Source organism: Erpetoichthys calabaricus, chromosome 13 (assembly GCF_900747795.2).
Source record: "Erpetoichthys calabaricus chromosome 13, fErpCal1.3, whole genome shotgun sequence".
In the NCBI taxonomy this organism is placed as follows: Eukaryota; Metazoa; Chordata; class Cladistia; order Polypteriformes; family Polypteridae; genus Erpetoichthys; species Erpetoichthys calabaricus.
Window position 1 is genome coordinate 118149380 of NC_041406.2, and position 16644 is coordinate 118166023.

The 16644-nt window shown below is 38.7% G+C and overlaps 1 protein-coding gene across 2 annotated transcripts in view; it reads right to left on the reverse strand.

Moving 5' to 3' along the window:
* Positions 1–231: 231 nt before the first annotated feature.
* The window catches only part of tbx20 (T-box transcription factor 20), a 36199-nt gene continuing 19786 nt past the window's right edge, over positions 232–16644 (reverse strand). Inside the window, exons 7-8 of one of the 2 annotated variants that reach the window (XM_051935838.1) lie at positions 9615–9728; positions 232–3913 (exon numbers count right to left, since the gene is read on the reverse strand). In XM_051935838.1, the coding sequence (XP_051791798.1) occupies positions 3576–3913; positions 9615–9728 (452 nt within the window). In that variant the 3' untranslated portion in view covers positions 232–3575. Of the gene's footprint in view, positions 3914–9614; positions 9732–16644 lie in introns of both variants that reach the window. The other variant, XM_051935837.1, reaches the window with a different exon arrangement.

A 16644-nucleotide genomic window follows, 5' to 3' on the forward strand; every position in this document is an offset into this window, starting at 1 on the left:
CATGTCGATTTGGAAACTAGTGGCACATCTGGGTTGGCTGTGTATTAAGCTTCCTTTCATGGCTTAGCCCTACCCTGCCATTGTGGTATAATTGTAGTTACAGAAAAGTGAATTGAAGCTCCATTATTGTCAAGCTGCCATGTCACTGTGACAGATTACTGTCTTGAGAAATGCTGATGTAAAACAAGGATAAGGACATTAGTCTAAAAAGACTACACATCACACTCCCAGTCCACAGAACACACACAGTTGTATTTAGCATATGTATTTGCTGTGCATAGACAGACATTTTTCAGTTAACAAATAACATTTCTTTTTAGTTAATAATTCAATGAATTGTTTCATTTTTAGAGCAGAAATAAATATATTGCACTTTTAAATAACAAAATCTTACTAAACATTACTTCATCATGTTGGATGTCATGTACAGAAAGCAAAAACACACCCACATCCCTCTTGCTGAACAACCTTTTGTTTAAAAAAAAAACAAAACAAAACAATAAAACAACTTGGCTGAAGAAAGCCCGAATTGCCCAGTGTTTACAAAAGTCAACAGAAGGTTAAGCCATCAGTGCCCTATGAGGTGCATCACTTATCCAGTTATTCAGCTGCTTGCCTGTGTCCTCCATTTTGGTTTTCCCGTTTTTAAGGGTGTTGCGAATGTTGTTGGAGTGCAGTTTTTCTTCCATCATGAACCCATGCTGTGACTTCTCCCCTTCCACTACTTGAAAACCCTGTCCTTCATCTCAGACCTTCCTTGGAAATGGTTGATGCAGTTTCTTGTTGGCTCACATAAGTGAACTGCTCACAGAGGTTGGACTGAGTGGATGTTGGCATTCTCTTTTCACCATAGACTTGCTGGGCTTATTTGTTTCATAATGGGACCAAATTGTTGACAAAGTTTTTCCTCTCTTCGTGTATAGTGACACAGACATCCAGAAGCAGGTCCCTAGGAACTTTTCAAATTTGAACACAGCTGACTTAATATCAGTGCTGACAATCCTCTCATCTGAAATGTGAACTGCTTTACAAGGCCTCTACTGTCTACCTTGGGCAACCTAAGAAATACGTGAGAAGGAACTGCTCTTCCCATCCTTGTAAGACAGCACCCTTAATTTATCAGATGAAATGAAATGATGCTTCTAAATGAATATGTCTGGGCATCCTTACTGTAATTGCTATTTCAGTTGCATGATTTTGGTTTATCGTGTGTAGCCATGCTGAAAAAATGAAATGATAAATGTCATATTTTTGTAAATTGTCCGCAATTGTAACAACTAGCATATTGGGAATGCTTCCATTTAAAGTTCTATGAGCAGCAGAGTTATTGCAATATAAACTGACCCCAAATAAAGCTTGAACAGAAACTGGACAAATAATGTCTAAGGAAGAGAGGTAACTTCTTTATGGCAGATCATTTCAAATAACGCTAGTGTATGTATATATAATGAGCATGTTCTTAAATGTCCACCACCTTCAAAAAAAAAATCCAAGCAAGGAAAACCACCCGTCTTATCATCAAGCTGGAAGCATTCAAACGAGACAACCCTTTTCATATTCATTCATTTTGAGTTTTCTGCACTAAGCCGACCACATGAAATCCAGCTCGTGAGCACATTAGCATTGTCTTTTGGCCTCGTTCTGTGTGTGCGATATACTCCCACTTCATGGGGCCCTAACCAATCAAAAGCACAGTTCCTCATTCTCTGTAACCCTCAAATATGTGCATTGATGTGGATAGTAAAGCCATTGGTGCTCACTTACTATTTTGTAATTTATAGATTCTTAAATTAAGTGTTCTGCTTTCTTTTAAAGAGCAGCAACATCGTTTTTGCTCAGGACAGCTTAGCATGCACCAATAAACTCTGTACTTCTGTCTATCCATGTAGCCATTTCTGGAATCTACTTAAACCAACTCAGAGTTGTAGTGTAATAGATTTATTTATACATATAGAAGGTAGCAGTTTGAGAAAACCTAATGCATGTAATGCACATTGCATCTCACGGTGAAGCAGATTACCAGTGAACACTAGCATGTCCGAGTGACGCAGAATAGAACAAATCGATGCTAGAATTGATTAGCACTGATGCCTTCCTTTCAAGTAAAAGAATATGGCGCAACATGATGGAGTGGCCTGCTATATTCGTTTACAGTACTAGCAAATGATCAAAGAGATGCGTGCAGTACAAATGCTTACTGCAACTAAGCATAAAGGTGGTTGCACTGTTGGTGGGGATCATTTATTTTTACACTGGATTTGAGCCACCTGGCTGCATTGAGTATAACCTAATTTGAATCTGGAGCACACTATTAGAGTTGTGCATATTGAGCATGCATGTATCAATATTTCCAAATGGTTTATACAAGCGTTCTTGGCATGAGTATTTACGTGGCATGGACAGACTATGTAGGCTACATGCAAACCCTTAACAAGGGTACAGGATTGGTTTACCTGTTAAGAAGGGGGGGTGGGAGGCCCAGACTTACATCTGGTCTAGTGGAAGAGTTTGGGGTCACTAGAGAGGCAACAAATAACACGTGGGTACATAACAAAATTTTCAAGCAAAGGTGTTTGTGTGTTCCACACCACAAACATGCATGATAAATAATGAAATCAGCCATAAAAGTAGATTCTTAAGGTCTGCCACGCTCGGAGGTCACCAGGAGTTCCCTAGTGTACACTTTGCATGACAAGCTGCTGCTGCTGAAATTTCTTAAATCTTGAGATGTAAATCACAACCATTTTCATAAACTAGTGAAGAGTAGCTGGAGGTAGTTTCTGCTAAGTGGAGAGTGGTGGATTTAATTTAACTTTTCACACTTACGTTGCTCAACCTGATGTCCCAAACACAATGCAACACCGAAGTCAACTCTGCGTGCATTTGAAGGGATGTGCAGGTCTCAGTGAGTCGTCTGGCAGATTTTGAAGGTCAATTGATAACAAACTTGGGCTGTCTTTTTGCAGTAGGGTGAAACAGGAATTCAAGAGAGAAGATTCAGAGGAAATCATTTAATCTGTCCTGCCCCCAAGTCTATAAACAAGAAAGTGTAATACTTCTTGGACCTGGGTCTGTAGATGATGGAAGGTAGGCACAAAAGTCTCACAGTAACACCACCTTTGAAGCATTCCCTTGATGATTAAGAAGCAGTTTCTCAGTAGGTAGAAAGTCCTGTTTGGATTGTTGTCTAAAAGGCCAACTAGCATGCTGCTTCAGTAAGCAAGTAGGAAGAAGAATCCAGATTGACCACAGAGCAACTTCCAAAGAAATTGAGCAACACCAGTTCATTCTCCCAAGTTGAATTATGGACAAGCCACAGTATACTGATTTACATTTGGCAAGTGATCAAAGTCCAGACATGTGAGACAGGAGCCATGGGTATAGATGTCTTGACTTTCATGAGAAAAGGATGCATTCAAGGCTGTGACAGTGAAATGAGGTCTACTACATCTCCTTAAGATTTGCCAGTAACAAGTTTTGAATCCTTCAGCCTCCTCAGTTTGTTGATGTTTAACTGCAGGGTTGAATTTGTGTCAATTGTGTATTTACAAGAAGTGGACTTCTGAGCCTTACAGTCATACAAATGGCGTCATCACTGTGGAGGAATGTCGCAGTCCCTGAATAGCAGCATAAGGTCCCTGCTGGAAGTAGTGGTGGTATCGTGGAATATGGAATGATGGGAAGGTGGGCCCACTACCTTGCATCGAGCTGGTGAGAGCTGTTGGGGTGAGGGGCATGCCCAGCCGGCTATACGGAGGAAGTGAGCCCTGGATTGGGTGTGGGAGAGCATTAGCAATGGTTGTACTGTTGCCGATAGCAGATAGCGACTGTGGGTGCTGAAAGCTGGAAAAACTTGAGGATGTCGTTACCCAGGAGCTGAGAGACAGATTGTCTGACGTGGTGAAAGCAGACCCTGCAATGGAGAGGTGCATTTTTGAGCAGGAAGAAAAACATTTTAGTCAAGTGCAAACCCTCACTAGGCCTAATAGGTGACTACAATGCACAATGTGAGACAACAGGAGCATTCAGCAAATAGTATTGGAACCAGCGGGCTGTGATACTCACAGTCAGGTGTAAGAATAGTCTTGAAAGAATCAAACTTCACACAGGAGTAATTTCCATACTTTTGATCCTGTTTTTCCTTCAAGAAGATGGACACTCACAGGGTGAATGTGGAGCAGCGTCATTAGAAGACAGAATTTAAGAGATCTGGTTCAGACTTCCTGGATTCTTGTGCTAGTCTGGGATTATCTGTACTTTAAACTGAGTTCAAGATTGCTTGTGTCTGTTAGTACCAGATTAATATGAACCAAAGGTAAATGGTTTGTAGTGGTGTTGCCTAAATTGAGTAGTATCATAAGTGTCAGCCAATTTATTTCTTGTTCGAAATTAGCAAAATTCAGACTAATATAAACAGGGAATGCTCTCAAAAATTAAATGTATATTAGAAGAAACAACAAAAAGACTTGCATTGTTAGAGCAACACTTTAAATCTCAGAAATATAGAAATAAAGTAAAATGTATCGCAACCAAGAAATACTATCTATCAGGTATAAAGTCCATATTGGAAGTTTATCCTCCACGATTTTAAATCTTGGATCAAGGATGAGTGAAATGGGCTGTGCAAGCCAAAAATTCCAACAAGGGCAGTCAGCATAGACTTTAATTTAAAGAAAGGTCATTTCCTATGTTTAAGGTGCATTTGTTATTAAAAGATACAAAGACATGACTCTATAGATAATATAAATGGCAGGATTGTTATTCAACAGCTCTCTAACTCTGCCACGAATGGGCTAGACTGTTTGTACATCTCCATTTTAGAAGATATCAGTAGCAAACATTCAGTGTAAAACATCCAGTCTACTATCATTTTATTAAAGAGTCGCATAAAGTGTCTGATTTAAAGTATGTTGTGTTAGAAGCTGTGAAACTCTCAATGATTTCAATAATTTATTACTAGGGGGCTCTGCCCCCCTGCTCACTTTGCTCGCCAACCCCCAGGCAGGCGCTACACGTTAGCCACTTCGTGGATCTGCCACTCGCGCATGGGGAAGCGGATGTACAATTTAAACAGATTGTTATTTCATGGGAATTGTTACATATGCATAGTAGAATTAACTGTTTTACATTACAGCATGTAATTAATCATAGTAAAAAATAGTAAAACGTAATAAATTGAAAGAAAATTATGTTTCATGTTACGTTAGAGGTATTTGTTGCATTTTATGTTTTCGTTCTGTTTGGCTTTGAAATCAACATGAAAACTCTTTTTAAACTTACACTTTTACTGTAAAACTTCAGTAAAAAACAATTTTTTGAATGAACTTTTCTTCAATGTCGCATTGATTTTTGATTCCGTGTTTGGACTTACATCGTGAAAACACAACTTATAACTGCCGATGAGTTTCTTTCTCTCTAATAAATAAGCCAACTTTTTCGAATGTTTGTCCCTGTGATTTGTTAATTGTCATAGCCAAATCTAATCTAATGGGAAACTGTAAACGTTTTAATATGAATAGCATATCAAGATCTCTCTTTGGTGTCTAATGTTATCCGTGGAAGATGTACTACATTAACTTTCTTGTCGCCTGTTAAAATTTTACATGTCAGAATTATTTGACAGCATAGTCTGTTGATATGCTTTTAGCCAGTTTGCCATGTAACCGATCGACAATTTTCACGTTAATTCATTTGACTGCATCGTTTCTCGGTGCTAGTGATGAAAACATAAAAATTTATAAGAGCTGAGAGTGCAGGGATTGTGTCTGACAAAAACATTCACACGAATGAGAGGTGAGAGGACCATGGCTGTAAATGGTTGAGAGGAGGGTGGGACTTGAAAAAATCTCTTGGCAATAGTCTCGTCTCAAGATTTTCTTTTATAATAGAGAGATTATACAGGAAAGCTTTTCACATTTAAAGTTAAATACTTGTTCTGACTCAACAGCTGTATTGGGTCAAAATAATACATTTTACAGTTTGTTAAATAAGTCTCGTACTGTTTCAATTTGTGTGGTTTGTTAAGACAGGAATACTATAGGAAAGGTTTATTTACACATGATGTAGTTTTATGAAATATGTAAACAACAATGTAGAAAGAATAAAGAAATGTTAATATTACATTAATTGTGTGTTTAGCAGGACTGGGCTGGGCACTTGCTTTTTTAATGCAGGATGTTTAGTCAGTATACATATGGATTAATGGAAGAAATGCAAATGTAAAAGCAAGTACTAATATGGTGCCATGTCTATTAGATTTGTACAAACTCATATGAAATAACCAGTGTATGCTTAGAAAAAGATACAAAATAAATGATTAGAGCTTTTTTATTAACATTATTGTATTTAACTACGTGGTCAATGTGGTCTCACTAAGAAGTGAAAAGACAATTGACAAATTATAAGTTGTTCTATTTCAACCAACGCAACTTTCACACTATGTGGCTTACCATATCATCTTCCATCCATCCATCCATCCATTTTCCAACCCGCTATATTCCTAACTACAGGGTCACAGGAGTCCGCTGGAGCCAATCCCAGCCAACACAGGGCACAAGGCAGGAACCAATCCTGGGCAGGGTGCCAACCCACCGCAGGACACACACAAACACACCCACACACCAAGCACACACTAGGGCCAATTTAGAATCGCCAATCCACCTAACCTGCATGTCTTTGGACTGTGGGAGGAAACCGGAGCGCCCGGAGGAAACCCACGCAGACACGGGGAGAACATGCAAACTCCACGCAGGGAGGACCCGGGAAGCGAACCCAGGTCCCCAGATCTCCCAACTGCAAGGCAGCAGCGCTACCCACTGCGCCACTGTGCCGCCCATATCATCTTGCTTACTAATACTTTTCCAAAAAATTTACTTCATTAGGGCACTGTTTAAAGGAGAGGCTTTGGAAGCATCTTCATCAATATCAGTTTTTGCCAGCCACCTGCAGTAGTGCCCCAAAGTTAACAAGCAATACAACTGGCCTAAGAAGGTAAAGACTTCAACCATGTAACTGCTAAAGGTGGACCACCCAATACGAAGCTAGTTGTGTGGACTGTGTTGACAGACTGTATGTTTTCAACTGTTTAACTCCCAGATATTGGGTATGTCTGGTTTCTCCAAAAATAAACATAGATGAAGATGAAATAAAGCATGTAATTACCTCACTGAAACAACCTTTGTACTTACTGACATTAGCAATGGCCGATGAGTTAGTGGTCCCTTTCCTACCTAATCCTGGTCCTGTAGGGGCGCATGGGGATACCCGTGAACAGTCTTGTCAGTGGTGGAAAGCTGGACAAGCTGAATGAAAGGCAAGGTGAATGACTAAAAGTCAAAGTTCCAGAAGCGTGTAGTGTAGCCCACCTTTGATGAGGTTCCCAGGGTGAGTATTGTGGGGTGTGTATGTAACACAAGGTTAAATGGATAAAGTATGAGGGACATTTCTTTTCCACCAAATATAACAAAACTTAAGATGCTTATATAGTGCATTTCATGAAAATGATAACACACAAACATAACTGAAGGTATCAAACAACATGTTCATGATCGAACAGGCGTGAACAAGTTGAAAGAACTCTGTTGTTTCCTACAAAAAGGCCGGTAACCTTGTGACTGTAAGATGCTTTCATCATTTCCTCGTGTGGTTCCTAGCGGGTTTTGGTTTTTGTGGAGCAGACCAACAGCCTGGTATTTTTTGTAAAAGTGCATGTTAAATTTGAGATGGTAGCTGTCACCATATTCTAATTTTAATCTTGTAATTGGTTTGTATGTTGTAATCTCTCTATATGTATTATTTTTTTAAAGTCTTTCTCTTTTCTATTGTCTTCTTGGATTTTTTTTCTGCCAGCAGTAATTTCCAACAGCTCAGGCTATTTTACACCTGATCTCATCTTTGATCCACCGTATGACATTGCAGAAAATTAACTTGTTATATTTTTGCTGAAGTATTTCTTGTTTGTAGTATGTACATTCTAGTTTATTTTTTAATATGTGTTTTTTTAAGTGTTGCTCTAAGCAACTGATTCTTTTTCTTACTACAAGTTTATGCTTTGAGAGCATTCCACAATTTGAAGCCACATATTGTGTCTACTCAAGTAGAAAGCTGTGAGCTCTGTGCAGATCCAGATTTCCAAACTGACACTTCTTAGTGATTTCAGAATGCTAACAGAGGTCTCTCTTCAAGATGGGTTTAAAGCCCTTATCTGGTGGACCTGCTCCTGCACCTCAGGGGCATGAAGTGGCTGCCAGAAGATGTCGCCAAAAGGTGGCTGGTCTGCAACTTTTGAACTCCTTGGCAGGAAAAGAAATTGAGGTCCTGTAAGGGCAGCATAGCTCAATCGTCATTACAGGATGAGGATGTTAACAGTTTAGGGGGACTCTTCTCCTTCAGAATGACAGGAGACAATGAAGGAGTTTTTTTGCATCTGGTAAGGATGCCACCAAGCCGTCAACTATAGATAGAGGCCTGAGGATAAACCAAGGGCATGGTGAGAGACTTAGGATTTCATGACATATTGTAATCTGTCGTCGAGCATGAAACACTGGGGCATTAGAAGATAAATACTGGTCTGGCCTGTTGGCAATACTCTCCTCAAAAGAAAGATTTTACATTATCCTGACAGTACCAGACATGAATAACAAATCTCTCAGGCATCACATGCCCCACTTGTGTACACACAAGTCCACTCTCTGATATCGGGCCAGTTTTGATTTACCCTTTTCTGTAACCTGCATGTCTTTTGGACTGGGGAGAAATCTCCACATGGGCAGCTCCTGCGTTGCCACCACCATGCTACCTGCCCTTGAAAATGATAACTAATAATAAAAATGTTACAATCGTGAGCATCAGAATGCTGAAAACCACTACTGTACTGCATTTCCTTTCTGATAAGGCCATTCTTATCCATTTGCCATTTGGTCTTTTTTCAGACCTGCTCAGGCTGTTTAATTTATTATAAGGAGCACTGCGGGTGAACTGGGACCCAGTCCTGGACAGGGTGCTAGCCCATCTCAAGGGACATTGTCTCAAATGGAACCATTTCAGAGTCATCAATAACTCTTAAGATGGACAGTATGTCTTGGGAAAATGGCAGCAAACACACAGACATAGGGAAAACATGCAAAGTCCACATAGACTTTAAATTCAAGATTTCGGAGTTCTAAGGCAGCAACACCCTGCCTGACTGTTTTTAAGCACAAACTCATTACTAAAACAAAAGATGTCACTCTGTCACAGCTTGGTTTGGCTTTGTTTTTCATTTTTGTGCTCACTCTCATTCAGAACTTAAAGCTAAGTAGCCTATCTGTTGTATACAGTGCATTTTTTAACATTTTATTGAATTTATTAAAAGCAAATAACATTCCATACAAGCAAGTGAAATTTTAAAAAAGACAGCTAGGCCAACAAAGTAAAATTTTAACAATAGGAAAAATAAATAAATAAAATAAGATAAAAAAGGGAAGAGAATCCGCTTTGTCAATTTAAATGCTTATTCTAAAATGTTACTAATTAGATCCTGCCAGGTTTTTAAAAAGTTTTGTATACAGTGCTTTTCACAGAATGCTTTCATTAAAGATTCCCTGATATACATGCCACACTGTCATGCCTCTTACCTCTGCTGTGTGGTAAATGACCTTCATCTCCTAAACCGTCCTCTTCTCCAGCATAGGTCCGTATTGGTGAGCGGGCATAGGAGTGCTTGTGGATCAAATTCTCTACACTTTCCCTACCACAGAAACCAAAAACAAAATAGGGTGAATCTCTTTGAAAGCAAACACAGTCCCATTCCATCCCTTATTGCAGATGTCATTGATTCTTTCTTTTTCTAGTGTTTTTAATTGTGTGCACTCCCCCTACACTTAGTATACAAAGCAGCTGCAGTCCCAAAGCTATAATTCCCTCATATACAGATCTGTACTTGTGTACACGGACTAAATGAAATAATTTTTAATGTCAATGCAGATGATCACACTCATCTTGAGAGCCATCTGAACACCTGCAAGCAAACACAAAAAGACACTTTTGAAGAGCAGCAGAAGCACATACATACAGTCTGTGCCAACTGCTTTATTATGATAGGATTACCATGTTGGTGATCATGCTTCATGTTCTGAGACTTATGTGGGGGCCCTTAGGTACATAAAAAAAAACCTTTACTGACAACCTCGGTGATAAACCACTGCACTCTCTCAGCCTGACAGGTCAAACACAGGCTGCGAAATGAGGCGGGTAACCCAGGATAGCAAGCAGCCTCACTTGGGATCACTGCACTCCTTGTGGAGCTTGCAGTTTTATTTTCTCCCTATACACTAATAAAAATTAGGATCACATTTTAACTTTCAATCAGACACATATGAACACAATTTCAACATTTTCAGGCATGATGACTTTCCTGTATTTGCCCGTATCTCACATCATTCTAAAACAGATCAAATTTGCCACTCTTCTTATAATCCCAAAATCTTAGTTCTCTATAAAATTTTTGACAAATTCAGTTCACAGGATCTTCTGCGTTACTGAATATAACTTCTGTTTTTTTACTAGGAATGAACCTATTAATTTTCTTTATGAAAGGTAGCAATATTAAATTTAAGTTGTAGAAAATTCAAAGTCAACAAATATTGATCAAAGCATTTATCAGTGTTTTGAATGTAGTGAAAAGTCAAGTAAAATGACACCTTTTATTGGCTAACTAAAAAGATTACAATATGCAAGCTTTCGAGGCAACTCAGGCCCCTTCTTCAGGCAAGATGTAATTGTCAGTGTTTTGAACCAATTCTAGTCTGCTGCAAAGTTAAATGTACTGTAAAAAATGTTTCAATTAAAAGTGGTTAGAAATGAATCATCCAAAATACTTCTTTGAAACCCTTTTTAAAATTCTTGACTATTTTTGAGTAACTGAAAAACTTGTCAAATATTCACTGAAAACACCTGGTATGTATTTATTCTCTGCCATACTCCATCTACATTTAGCCTCCCATGCTTCACAGATGTTCAGACATGTACATATGTTACTGGAATACTCATTTAGGTTTTCTTATTTATAGGCTTAGATTATCGAACACGAATGTATGGCTAACGAGATTGACCTCAGTCAATGAGAAACAGTGTTGCAAGGCTAACCTTTCCAACTTTTACTTTAAGGAGAGGTGGCGCAATCTCATATTCTGTAATGTACAGTTCAGCCTACAGAGGGAGACAAAGACCACAAGCTGCAAGCTGATTGTCACTAGCTCATTTCCAGCGGTTTATTTAGTCAGTGTGGCCAGACCTGCCACCACACATCCGAGTGTCTCCTGCAGTCTGGGCAAATAGTGTAGAAAAGTGCATTTACATGTAGTGAAAGAGAGAAGAGAGTTAGAAATAAAAACAAAACAAACAAACAAGAACAGAATAATAATAATAATAACAGCTGACCAGTAAAGCTTACACTGAGATTAAATGGTTAAAATTTTGAGTATCAGCAGCAACATTAAGCATTTAAAAAAGGTTAAAGCATATGTTTTCATTGAGAAGAAAAGAAGGTAAAAGGCACAGCATATCTGCTGTAAAGCCTTCATCAGGAAAGAGCAGGTGACATATAGGAGCAAAAGGAGAGAATAAAGCCAAAGCACATAAAAGGAGAAAAGGTGTGTAAAAGCTCTTGAAGGGAGACAATGAAGGGAGAGTTCAAAAAGTTAGTTTGACCTTACCACACCTACACTAACTCCATTAGGCATGTAATGTTTTCATACAAGTGAGTTCTTCTGTTCATAAGAACTACTTGCTACAATGGGAAACAACGGGTCAAAGTTACTCTTTTTTTTTACAAAAATTTGAAGAAATGTAGATTGGTAATATAGGCATGTGGAATGTCATTTTATGCTATTCCAAGGTTGCAGATTACGAAGATGATATTTAGAATAGAATAGAACTTTATTATTTGTCAACAGGGGGAAACTTGACTTTTTACAGAGACTCTTTAAATAAATAATTACATAAATAGCTAAATAAATATATATACATACACACTATAGTCTGAACACATGCCAGAATGACAAAAAAGGAAGATTTAAGAAGAAAGAAAACATCTTAAATATTTATGTATCAAATATTTATGATATTGATTCTTTACCGGTGCTCCTACCCTCTAAGTGCCACTCCCAGAAGGTTCAAAATGACAACTTTCAAACATAAGCCTGACTATTTCAATGTTTGTGATTATGAATATGATGGTATTTTTGATGTATGATCTTTAATTAGCGATCTAGCCCTTCATTGACTTCAATCAGAGGGTGAAAAATGAGGAATTTCGATTATTTAGACTATTTAGATTCAAACTGAAGCACATATTTTAAAATTTCAAATATTTGAGGCAGCTCTTCTTGTTTATTATGTACTTCTGCCTCATGAAGTAAATCATTACACCAAATTATGGCAGCTTACACTAATTCAGACTTTTAACTACTTATCATCTTTTAGCACCATACTGTTATTATGGAAATATAAAATATTCTAAAACAAAACTTCATACAGCTTTCCAGTATTTTGAGACCAAAGAGTCCAATAGGGGTAAAGGGAATAAACAAAGTATTCATGTATGCTAACTAATAAAGTTTAAGGAAGGGAAACAGGATTAAGAAACTCTTCAGGTAAGATGTATTTGTGTTTTCTTTTCCTTCAAATTATATAATTTAATACTTTCTTGTTTTCTCTGAACTGGTCTGCACTATGCAGCCCCATACACAGCAAGCTGCGATGCACTGTATGTTCTGACACCTTTCTCTCATAACTACCATTAAATTCTTCAACAATTTGTGGTACAGTAGTTCTTCTTTGGTACTGTACAAGATGGATTTGCTCCCCACACGCATCAAAGAGCCTTGGGTGCCCATGACTTTGTCATTGGTTCACTGGTTATCCTTCCTTGAACCACTTTTGGTAGGTACTAACCACTGCACAAAACTTGCTATTTTGGAGATGCACTGACCCACTCATCTAGCCTTTACAATTTGCCCCTTCTCAAAGTCATTCAGATCCTTATGCTTCCACAGTTTTCCAGCTTCTAACACAACACCTTCAAGAACCAGCGGTTTATTTGCTGCCTATCTTATTCCACCCCTTGTCTTGTGCCATTATAAAGAGATAATCTATGTTATTCACTTTATCTGTTAATGGTTTTAATGTTGTGGCTAATCAGTGTATTCTCTTTTCAATGGACCCTGTTCACTACTAGTTTCTCCCTAGCATGTGAAAATGACAGGATAGGTTTTGCCTCCTGCTTTAGAATAAGCAGGTTCTGATATGAAATGAATGGCCGAATTGTTCATATGAATCTGCCATCAGTTCAGATTTAAAATTGTACATGAAAACTGACAAAATAATACTAAGAAAAATTTGACAAGCAAAAGTAAAATGTGTCCAGAGTGTGTCCCAGTATTTACTGTATGTAGTGCCCTTTTCAGAGCCCTTTTACCTCCTCTACTGAAGTCTGTGAAAAAGTTCTCCATTTTTTCCATAACAAAATTAAAGATCTAAATCATTCAACTAACATAAATCCAGCATCCATTTATATCTTTCCCACTCCAGTTTTCCCACTCCATCCACCTCCTTTTCTAAATTTTCACCAGTCACATCTTCATTTGTTAATGACCTGCTTTGTTTAATAAGGCTGACTACCCATGTACTGGACCCCATGCCCACCATATTTCTTAAGTCTGCCTTCATTCCATAATCTCGACTGTTACAACAATAATAAATACATCCATTGACACTGGTTTTGTGTCAGCCACTTTTAAAATCACTTCTGTAACCTCAATGTCAACAAAGTCTGGTCTTGATGCCGACAATCTTAATTTTCAGCCCATCTCTCACTCACCTTTTCTGTCAAGAGTTCTTGATCATGTTGTAGCCCCCACAACTCACCAATTACTTAACTTCTAATAATTTCATGGAACCCTTTCAGTCTGGTTTCAGGGCGCAGCACACCTGTGAAACTGCCCTGTTTTGGTGTAACCAATGATTTACTTATGGCAGCAGACTCTGGACAAACCAGCATATTCATTCTGTTAGACCTCAGTGCAGCATTTGACACTGTCAGACATGACATTTCACTGTCCAGAATGGAAACAATTCTTGGTATCATTGGCACTGCTCTCCAGTGGTTCAAGTCCTATCTGACTGACAGGCAAGAGTTTGTTAGTCTTGGCATCAGCAAGTCCAGCACAGTGCCAGTCATACAAGGAGTTCCACAGGGCTCTGTCCTCAGCCCTCTTCTCTTCTGTATTTATATGCCTCCCCTTGGCCATTTCATTCGTAGCTATAGACTGGGTTATCATTTTTATGCAACTCTATTTCAATGTTAAAAGCTTTCTCAGTTCACAAATTACTTCAGTGAAATTAAAACCTGAATGGAGAAGAACTCTATAAAATTAGATTGCAACAAAACTGAACTCCTGCAAATTGGTACTAAAAAACAACTAAAGAAATGAGCTCCTTTTCAATCACAATTGCTGATGTTCTCACCAGACCTTCTAATGAAAGAAATCTTGGTGTCATTGTTGATTCCTCCCTTTCTTATTCCACCCACGTAAGCCACATTAAGGAACTTTGTTACTTTCACTTCCATCACATGTCTTGTGTTCACTCATTCCTCTCCTTTTCTAATGCTGTCCCATGCTTTTATCACATCCCGTATTGACTATTGTCACTCCTACTGGCAGGTGCTGCTTCAAATCTTCACAGCTCCAGTTGGTTCAAAACTCTGCTGCAAGAGTCCTTATACAAACCAGCAACAGTAAGCACATCACACCCATCCTGCTTCGCTGTCACTGCCTCCCTGTGTCTTACAGGATCAAGTATATGATTCTATTAATAACCTACAAAGCTTTAAATGGCCTTGCACCGAACTCCATCAGTGACTTTCTCCATCGCCATACTCCTATTCGCCTACTAAGGTCCTTTGATTCTGGTAATCTTGTTGTGTCTCACGCTAACCTGCACTCTATGGGTGGCAGGGGCCTTCAGCTCCATAGCACCCAGACTTTGGAATGACATCCCAAAATTAATTAGATCTGCTGACTCCATTCATTCTTTTAAAAAAACAACTTAAAACTCATCTGTTCAGGAAGGCTTTTAACTTAACCTGACATTCTGCCCCTTCTTTCAGTTTACCTCTCTGTCCAGATGTTCCAGATAATTTGTGTGTGTGTGTTATATCACACATGATGTTATTTGTTCAGGCTTTCTTTTAGTACTGAAATTAGTATTTTACTCTTTTTTTCTTCTCTATATTCTGTTTTTTTGCTTTGCATATCCTGTATTTAACTGTTCCAGTGTTCTTTGCAGTAAATATTTCTATCTAATGTTACATATACTCTGCTGTTATTTCTGTGACTCTGTGAAGTGCCTTGAGCATGGGAAAGGTGCTATATAAATAAAATGTATTATTATTATTATTATTATTAACCATTTGAAGACCCAATACAAATCCAACAACAAACTAAATTCAAGCTAGAGATAAATGTCTGACAGATAATGATGATATGAATAAAAATAGCAAATAGCCTGGTATCAAATCCAAACAAAACTCATCCACAGCATCTATGAAGCCATGTCTGTCTTAAGTGAAGGACACTATATACAGTAAGAATAAATTTAACTGAAAAGAAATGAATGTCTGTTGGGGTCGTCTGTCAGTACAGGCTGACTGAGTTAGCATTAGGATGGCAGGACCACCTATGAATACGAGAAGTCAACAGGAAGTCCCACCAAGCACAGGACCAGATGGGGCCACCGCATAACATTCACCACACCCCTGGTGCATTAGCCACGTCTTGGCCTAGAGAGCAGCACGCTAGTAAATCCTGACCAGCGATGGCTTTTGTATTATTAAGCCCATCTATTCCGATTACTCACCTTATTGGGTTAGGAAAGTGCAATTTCTGTCAGCATCTAATAGAAATATGTGTGTTTTTATCTGTGATCAGCTGAGAACCAGCCTTGCAGGGAACAGATAGGAGCTGTTTTCAATCAGTTAGGAGAAGCAATCGAATTACGCTCCGTTTTCAGACAGTAACTGACTCCAGACTAATTTGGTTTCTTCAGCTCTCCCAAAGATCAATTGATTGGCTTTAATTCTAGCCTAATAGTCATTACTGCTCTGTTGGACATGCTTATCAGATGCTGTCTTTCTGAGCATTGGCTCAATATGGTGGATGGGGGACAGGTGTGATCATCCCTATGCTCCTCCTCCTTCAAACCAAAGGAGTCAAAACCAAAGTCCAGGTGTCTGCTGCAAGTTTAACCTGCTTAACTGGCCATTAAATGAAAGGACATGCAAATCTGAAAAGATATTCCACCTGTTAAATGAGAGGCTATCCACTGAGCAAGCTTAGTGTTAATGAAGACCAGCCGGTGCCAACTGCCAATTTGAGGAACAAAGATTGAAGCCCACTCTATTCATGGCTCCTTGCAGTCTTAATGCCACTTTATTTTAGTAGACGCTTACAAAGTTTATCAACTGCCCATCTATGTGGTCATTCAAGCAGAGGTGGCTTCAGGATATCTAGCTTGTATGAAGGCCCCAGTGTAAAATTATTAAGTTGCATTGTAACCAGCTGCTTGGCCTGAAAAAAGTGCCACCTTGGCTGCCCCACAATATTA